The 9,436-nt window shown below is 33.3% G+C and overlaps 1 protein-coding gene across 1 annotated transcript; it reads right to left on the reverse strand.

Annotated features, from left to right (window-relative positions):
* Positions 1-5,923: 5,923 nt before the first annotated feature.
* LOC131173051 (receptor-like protein 7) lies at positions 5,924-9,202 on the reverse strand. The gene is made up of 4 exons (XM_058134702.1): positions 7,994-9,202; positions 7,923-7,959; positions 7,708-7,845; positions 5,924-7,604 (listed from the first exon to the last, which is right to left on the reverse strand). The coding sequence occupies exons 1-4, from the start codon at positions 9,200-9,202 to the stop codon at positions 6,328-6,330; spliced, it is 2,661 nt and encodes an 886-aa protein (XP_057990685.1). The 3' UTR covers positions 5,924-6,327.
* Positions 9,203-9,436: the final 234 nt, after the last annotated feature.

Consider the following 9,436-nt stretch of genomic DNA (forward strand, 5'->3'; position numbering starts at 1 on the left):
AATTATCAATTATTTCAAAGATGCCGATGTCTTTAGGAATTTCTAGGTACTTCACTAAATTCTCTTTCAAATAATTCAGGTAAACCAAAGAAGAAGACAAATGACTTGCCCTTCCCTTACTTTTCTTTCTTCTTTTATTAAAGCCAAAACAATGACTAGGTTTTAGTTCAATATAATAAAATTATTTTTAGAATTATAAAATTTTAAATTTAAATATCAATCTAAAATTAAATAAAATTAAAATTAAAAAATAAAAATAAAAAGTCGCTTTCCATATCAATGTTATATTGTTTGATGTAGCTAGAAGTCATTAGCAATTTCTAAGTGCTTTATTAAATTTGAATTTTCTCTTTTAAATTAGTTCCCATCATTTACAGTTAGTTGAATTCTTAAATATATTTCAATTAAAAATTATTGTAATTTTCAGTTAATATCAAGTTATTCAAATATAAAAATAATTTAAAATAACTAAATTATAGTTTATTAACAAAGAAAAGAAACATTGTCAACGGAAAGAAAGATTATATTTCCCATATAATATATATTAATTAAATTATAATATATTAACAAAACATGACAGTGAAAGAATGAGATGCATAGAACTACAAGTTAGTAGCAATACAACTTAACTCAACTAAGCTTTTACCCCAAGAATTTGGGGTTGGTTATATAGATTCTCTTTCTCCATTCTAAACAATTTTAGGTTAGATCCTCGGAAATGTGTAATGCTTTTAGGTCATGTTGTACTACTCTTCTCCAAGTCAGTTTAGGTCTACCCCTTCTTTTCTTTCTATCCTCTAACCTAACGTGCTCTACTTGTCTAACTGGAGCCTCCGTATGTCTATGCTTCACATGACCAAATCACATCAATCTTCATTCTCTTAACTTATCCTCAATAGGCACTACTCCTACATTTTCTCTAATACTCTCATTACGGACTTTATCTAGTCTAGTATGGCCACTCATCCACCTTAACAGTCTCATCTTCATAACTATTATCTTAGACATATATGACTCCTTTAGTGCCCAACACTCACTACCATATAACATGGCTAGTCGTATGGCTGTACGGTAAAATTTTCCTTTCAACTTATTGGGAATTTTGCTATCACATAAAATTCCCGTAGCACTTCTCCACTTCAACCATCCGGCTTTAATCCTATGACTAACATCCTCCTCACATCTCTCATCTACTTGAAGGATTGAGCCGAGATATCTAAAGTGATTACTTTGGGGCAGTACCACTCCATCCAAACTAACTCCTTTCCTATCACTACTTCGGCTTTCACTGAACTTGCAATGCATGTATTCTGTTTTCATTCTACTTAACTTAAAACCCTTTGGCTCTACAGTACTTCTCCAAAGCTCAACTTTCTATTGACTCATTCTCGTCTCATCTTTTAGAACTATATCATCTGCAAATATCCTGCACCAATGGATACTCTCTTGTATATGCTTTTGATGTCCTGCCCACAAATCCTCCTACCAGATTATAAACTCATTCCTTCCCCCTCCCCACCCTCCCTTCTCTCAACAATAGTTCATCCAACTTTTGGATCAAAATAACAGAAGTACATGGAAATATGTTGAAAAAGAAAAAAGATTTTCTAATATATGAAAAATTTTTAATCTCGAGATACTGGACAGAGCAGGGAAAAAGCAAAACTCACAGATAAGGGTTCGCATCAATCTTGCTGAAAAAATCCCCACCAACCGGATCAAAAGAGCTCATCATTCTGTTTATGACAACGTCTGTATCCACATTGAAATACTGCGTGTATGATGACACACTGAATACCCCTTTCCAATTGTTAGGTGGTTGTTGCTCAAATCCTTCTGCACAAGATGAGATGTTAAATAGGAGCAAGAATTAGTAACATGCAGATGAATGCAACAGAATATGCATCACTAATAACTTATGTGAAATGGTACCACATCAAAACAAAAGATAATGCATTTTCACTCTCCTTCAAAGCCCCTCACAATGCTAGTCAAATTCTCATTAAAATGCTCAGACATTCCTATTCCATACATGCATTAATACCTACGTCATTGAAGATCAACAAATAAATAATTAAACAAGAAAAGGTATACCATAGATCTGGATAGGAAAAATAGGAATTTCACAATATTGAATATAGGTAATAGCAAGTGATCATCCAGAACTATTATGTTCTTTTACAACGATGATCTCTATTTTTAAGATCATTGTTTTTATGAAATAAAAGATGCCATGCATCATTAGTTTCATCCTCCTACTAACTAATATCTCTATTTTATTTTATCTTTCTTTTTGTTTCCTCTTGGGATTTATTTTAAAGGAAGAAAAAATTATATGGCAGCCCCATTTTATTTAAGTCAAAAAGAATTCCCCAACCTCAAACTGTGAAAAAAAATCCAATGTCCCACTGGACAAATTATTATTTGCACTGTGAATATAACCTCTACATTTCTAAGCCTCATCATCACTAGGCAAAGAAAAACCCGCCCACCAATTTCAAGTATTCTCTTTGAACCATCCACATGATATAACATTTGTGCTCTTATCAACTTACATCCAGACCCATGTTTATCAGTATTGCACCCAACCTATTGGGCATTCTCAATCACCAAATTAAGACAAAATATTTGGGTAACTGAAACAGGACCTAGGATACATATCTCTTTTAGTGATGATGTAAATCTTACAAATTGAGAAGGGGAAAATATAAGAATGGCATTCCTCATTTACAGGTTATGCTAAGTAAAACTAAATATGATGGGAGAAATTCTTCAATAGTTTCAGTTTTCATGAATTTCACCACAAAGATGATGTTATCAGGCCATTACTTTTCATGTTTCCAAGCAAGTCATTGTTTGCATATTGTTTTGAGAACCTATTTCCTTACACATAACAAAATATCGACCAAGACTCAGTCTCGGCTACCTCAAGGTAGAAATTTTATTTTGGAAAGTAAATTACAAAAATATGTTATTGATCCACAAAATGATTCACAAAAAGTCAATAATAGCGAGAATTGCCAAGGATAAAAAGAAGAACATAACCAAGCTTAATAATCCACAATAACACATTCAAAACCATGGAAATAAAATATTTAAACACCATACCCGGTTGACTTCCAAGAGTTTGATAACTTGGCTGCTACCTCCTCCATTATTATTTGATGGGAATGTTAGCATATTTGCTTCAGGGACTGCACATAAGTTCATAAACAATTTTTATTTCAAATTATTACATTTTGATACCGCAAAACAATTTTATCGAAACAAATGAAAGAAAGAAAACACTCATACCTCCATAGGTGATGGTACTTTTTTCTTCACTGACCACAGCCTGTAAAGCAAGGGAAAAAAAAAAGATACTAATCAAATTATCTACAAAACAATATTAACAGAAAAAAGATAAATACACCAATCTACTTTGTATCACCAAGCTTCATGAAATTCACTTAATCCTTGTTTGGAAACAGAAATTTACAACAATACAATCCAATTGATTTCTTTTTTATTAATTCTCATATTTGAAATAAAAGAATTCAATAAAAAATTTTTCATTTTAAAAGAAATAGAAATCAAAATTGTGTGAGAATTCAATTAAATTCTTTTATTGCAAATGACTTATTCCAAAGAAAGTCAATATAAATAAAAATGAAATTATCCATTTAAAAGGCTCTAATTAAAATATTTCCCACAAAATTCCATATTTAAGCATTGCATTACCATTAACCTCAGTCACATTTAAACTCCCATTCTTACAAAAGCCAAAAAGCACCGACTTCTCTAAACAAAAATCAAAACTTTACCAATTTTATTTCGATGATGCAATTGACTAGGATCACCTTTACTTCAAAATTATACCCCAAAATACCAAACAAAAAACATATATAAACACCAAAAAAATACATTGAGACATGAAAATCAATCATAATCAATCCTAAAAAACCGGTGCTTACAGGAACAGAGCCCAGTAAATGGCTAGTAGGGAGGTTGCTGTGAGATTCTTCCATGGACGTAGTCAAAGATCCAGCACAGAGACCTTTTTTCCTTCTTTTTAGACTTTAGAGAGACATTGCAAATTACAAGTAATAGAAAATAACGAGAAATTAAGAATTTTAAGAGTAGATTACAGAATTATGGTTTGGAAAATCGAGTCCACAACCGTTGCCTTTTCTTAGTTTAGAAGCAAACTGAACAAGAAGACGAGGGAGGACTGACTGAGGAAGGAGGGACCTTAGCGTACAAGCTCAACTTTTAGGAGAGGGAGTTGGCTTCCACGCGTCAGTAAAGCGTCAAGAGCTTTGTCGTTTTGCTGGTTCCGCAACAGATTTTTTATGTTTCAACTTTCGCCTTCAAGCTCCGGCGCTGCACGCGCTAAGGATAATCATGGGCTGGAATTTGGGCTTTTAATCCAAATTTGGGCCGAATTTGACCCCAACTCAAAACCAAAATCAACAGAACTTGTTTGCTCACCCTTTATTTCAAAACCCAATTTTAAGGTATGAACCCTTTAGCCCTTTCAAACTCCAAGGGTAAATACACGTTATTATTTAATTTTATAAATATTTTTATAAAAGTTATTAAATTTTAATTTTTTTATAAAATTTATTAATTTTTAATTTAATTTCATAAAAATTATTGTGATTAAAAATTAAAAATTTTTATATTAATTTATTAACCTATTAATTATTTTATAAATAAAATTATATTTTTTCATTAATTTAAAAAAAAATAAAATAAAATTCATAAAACTCATTTAGCTACCTCCATCGTTGTCAAATCTCTCTTTTTTTTGTATTTTCTCTATCAACAATCACTAATTATTAATTTTATTTATAAAACAATTGACAAATCAATAAATTATTTTGAAAACTTTCAATTTTGATTATATTAATTTTTATGAAAAAAATTAAAATTCAGTAACTTTTATGAAAATATTATAAAATTAAATAAATGCGTATAATAATTAACCCACATTTTAATGGAAATATTTTCTTAATATAGAGCAAGGCATGGCTCTGATCATGAAGACACAACATTGCAAAGGAGGAATTTAAAGAAAAAAAAAATCAAATTAAGAAGAAGCTTGAAAATGCCACTGAAACAAATTAAGAAGAGCTTTATGTCATTTTTTTTCTAAGAATCAATATTTTGAAATTTCGTCGTTCCTTCATCCAAAGACAGCCATGTGCTTCCTTGTCTTTGGTAACTTAGTTGGATTATGCAAACCATTTTGCTCTTCAATAAATTGAGCAGCTGTTGCAGGCCCTCCTTTGCTCTGCCCAGAGCCAAATGTCGACCATACAGATGTGCGCTTGAAAGTGCTTGAACTGCATTACGTGCCCCTTGCTTTGTAACATACTCCACAAGTACAAAGCCTCTGTGGTTTCTGAACTTCATTGGCAAACTGAAGCTCTTGATCTGGCCTAATTACAATGACAAGAAATTAAAATCTAATACAAGATCCAAACCACGTAGCAACCTCCAAAACTCAACCTGTATACATCGCAAGCTGCCAAATTACAAGCAAATCCGCCTAGCCATAGCCCCCTCTATTGGTGCACAAGGCCCACTGAGGCAGCTTTGGACACTCTTGGAATAACACTGTCGCCAGTATTTACCTTCGCCCTCCTACAGGAAGAGGAACCCAGCCAACCACATTGAACCCACTCATCAAAGCTATGTATATATATGTATAAGCTTAAATCATTGCCAATAAATACTTTCCAATGTACCATATATATAAAAAGAGTTTTAAATAAATCAATGTGTTTGGCGATTATTAAAAAAATGAATAAAAATAACCAACCAACATATAATTAAGGCTAATAAGAAATGGAACTCAGCCCAAACATGACAGCTAAATTAAAATGAATTGCCACACCAACTGCCAAATAAAACCTTCTTTATCAAAGAGAGAAGCATAACAAGATAAATTTATACATGATAGAACGATGGTGCTAGATTTGCCCTGATCACATTCATATGCAGTATGTATCTGAGACTGTATCTTCATTTGGTCTGATCTTTTTGGTTATTCTTCATCTACCTAACAAGGTAGAAAAAAAAAAAAAAGAATTGTAAGAAATTCATGGTAAATTGATACAATCTTATAGCAATTAGATCCAATATAGTGCTAATTAACAATAAGAATATTTTCTTTCCTAAAAAAACAAATTAAGTATATTTAAATAAAAAGAAAGAAAAGGAAGGCTAATTAACCTGAGATTATATGCGAAGCAAGAAATATCACGATATATTACCTGTAAAAACCCGTCACATTGCAAAGTTTCTCTTTTATGAACATTAATTGCTAAATCTTTTTATCTTTCAATGCCCTTCATCTTCAACCATCCTCACAAGCCATGTAGGTTTTCTTGTTTTAAACACAACATATCCCATTTCAATTCCAAATATTACTCCACATGCATACCCTGCCAATATAGCATTCCACCCAAATCCATTTCTAGACTTGGAATCATCTTCCTTTGATGCTGTTGGTTTTTGCCTCTCTCCATTGCCACATTTTGCTAGTGGAAGTCCACACAATCCCAAATTTCCTTCATATGAAGTGTTGTCAAATGTGTTGAACTGCTTTCCTCTAGGTATAGGCCCTTCAAGTTGATTATGTGAAACCCGAAATACTTCCAGAAATGTCAAATATGTTAATTGCATTGGAATCCTTCCAACAAGAAGATTTGAAGAGAGGTCTAATGATTCCAAATTGCTCAAATTCCCTAATGATGGTTGAATATTGCCTGTGAGTTGATTGTGAGATAAATTGAGTAGCTTAAGTGATTTAAGCTTTCCAATCACCTGTGGGATCTTTCCTATGAATTTATTGCTTGACAAATCAATGGTTGTAAGAACTGTTTGGATTTTCACCAACTTAATCTCCAATCCTTTAAGTGTCAAACTCACAGAATAATCATAAGAATTGATTGGACCCTCCATGTATTCCATTTTCACATCAAAGTTCATCATTGCCTTGAAATTATTGAAATACTCTGCAGGTAAAGGTCCACTAAACATGTTACTGGAGAGGTCAAAAATTCGTAACTTTGAGAATGGATAATTGGCAGAGGACCCTTTCACCAAACCATGGAGTCTATTGGATTTTAGAACTAGAACTTGCAACTTTGGAAGCATTTCTAGAAAATGGGGAAATAAGTCATCTATATTATTATTTCCAAGATCTAAAATTTCCAAATTTTTACAATTGGAGATGGAAGGTGGGATTCTCCTTTGCAATTGATTACCATTGAAGTTCAAATATCTCAAGCTACTGCGTACTGAAAACATTTCAGGGATGTTTCCATGGAATTTGTTCATGCCCAAGTGCAATACTAAAAGATTGTTGCTAAAATTTCCCAAACATTGTGGCATGAAGCCGTTCAAACTATTGTTTGACAAGTCAAGAATTTCAAGAGAATTTAGCTTGCACACTGCAGAAGAGACTTCTCCCATCAATTTGTTGGATGAAAGAATGAGAAAACTCAAGTTCATAAGTTTGAAAACTGAACTTGGAATTGGGCCATGTAACAAGTTATTGGATAAATCAAGGTATACTAGACTTGGAAGCCTGCTTCCTTGGAAAGGGATGGGACCTGTAAAATTGCTTGAAGTTTGCAAAATAATTAATAATTTGACCACAAAGATTATTTTTTGGAGCTCCAAAATTTGAAACTGTAAATGAAGAGGGAATCTCACCATTAAAATTGTTGTAAGAGAGATCCAATGAAGAGAGTTCTTTAAGACTTCCAAGTGAGGATGGAATTTGACCACTTAGATTGTTGTTGTGGAGGTGCAAACTGTCAAGCTGTTTAATGTTTTCAAATGAGGAGGAATCTCACCATAAAAATTGTTATAGGAGAGGTCCAATGAGGAGAGTTCCTTAAGGCTTCCAAGTGAGGATAAAATTTGACCACTGAGATTGTTGTTGTGGAGGTACAAAATATTAAGCTGTTTAAGGTTTTCAAATGTGGAGGAATCTCACCATTAAAATTATTATAGGAGAGGTCAATGAAGAGAGTTCCTTAAGGCTTCCACCAAGTAAGGATGGAATTTGACCACTGATATTATTGTTGCAAAGATACAAAGTATGAAGCTGTTTAAGGTTTTCAAATGAGGAGGGAATATCACCCTTAAAATTATTATAGGAGAGGTCCAAAGAAGAGAGTTCCTTAAGGCTTCCAAGTGAGGATGGAATTTGACCACTGAGATTCTTGTTGCAAAGATACAAAGTATGAAGCTGTTTAAGGTTTTCAAATGAGGAGGGAATCTCACCATTAAAATTGTTATAGGAGAGGTCCAATGAAAAGAGTCGCTTAAGGCTTCCAAGCGAGGGTGGAATTATGTTGTCTGGGAATTTCCCTTGCAAATCACAAGACGATAGCGCAAGTGATGATAAAGAAGAAGAGAGATTCATCAAAGAATTAGGTTTAACTATAGACATGTTTACACCACTCAAGTCCAATTCCTGTAACAGGGTTAGGTTTTGAACAAGCTTCTTAAAAGAAGTGGTTTCTAGTATCAAATCATAGTTTGCAGAAAAATCAAGTGAAACCAATTCAAATAGATGACTGATATCTGGGAATTTCCCTTCCAATGAACAAGAACGGAGATTGAGAGATGTCAAAGAGAAAGACAAATTCATCAAGGAATTAGGTGCAACCAAAGACATGTTTACACCACTCAAGTCCAATTCCTGTAACTGGGTTAGGTTTTGAACAAGCTGGTTAAAAATAGTGGCTTCGAGTATCAAATAACTGTTCCTAGAAAGATCAAGCGAAACCAAACCAGAAAGATAAGAAATTTCTAGTGGAATTTGGCCCTCAAAAACAGAGTAATTTAGGTTAAGATATGTTAAATTCAAAAATTGGCCAAACTGAGGTACAATTTGAGAGTGGTTGAAATTATTATTAGAGAGGTCAAGCTTTTGGAGATGAGGAAGGAAGAAAAGAGTATTATTAGAATCGATGGTACCATAAAGCAAGCTAGAAGAAAGGTCAAGGCCAATTACATTACCCGTTTCTATGTCGCAAGTGACCCCATCCCACAAGCAGCAATCTGTACCCTCTTTCCAAGTGTCTGTCTTTGGATAAGGCTTGGGGTAAGGGAAATCCCAGGGAGAGGCATCGCTTGTGATGGAAAAGTTTTTCTTGAATTGAAGCAAGGCAAGACTCTGGTCATGTTGGCATAACATGGCCGCAGAGGAGGAATTAAAAGAAAAAGAAGCCGAAGCTTGAAAATGAAAGTGAAAAAAAAAGAAGCAGAGAAAGTGAGCAAGCCATGGTAGACCACCCATTATCTTGAAGAAATTTTGAAGTGGAAGTGGAAAGCTAAAGTTGAAAAGTTGAGTTATTAAAAATCAGTGTAAGCTTTTGGTATTTATAATCCGAATGAAAGAATTTTGGAGTTTAGAGTTTCGTAATGTTTG

The sequence above is a fragment of the Hevea brasiliensis genome, chromosome 14 (assembly GCF_030052815.1).
Source record: "Hevea brasiliensis isolate MT/VB/25A 57/8 chromosome 14, ASM3005281v1, whole genome shotgun sequence".
Taxonomy (NCBI): Eukaryota; Viridiplantae; Streptophyta; class Magnoliopsida; order Malpighiales; family Euphorbiaceae; genus Hevea; species Hevea brasiliensis.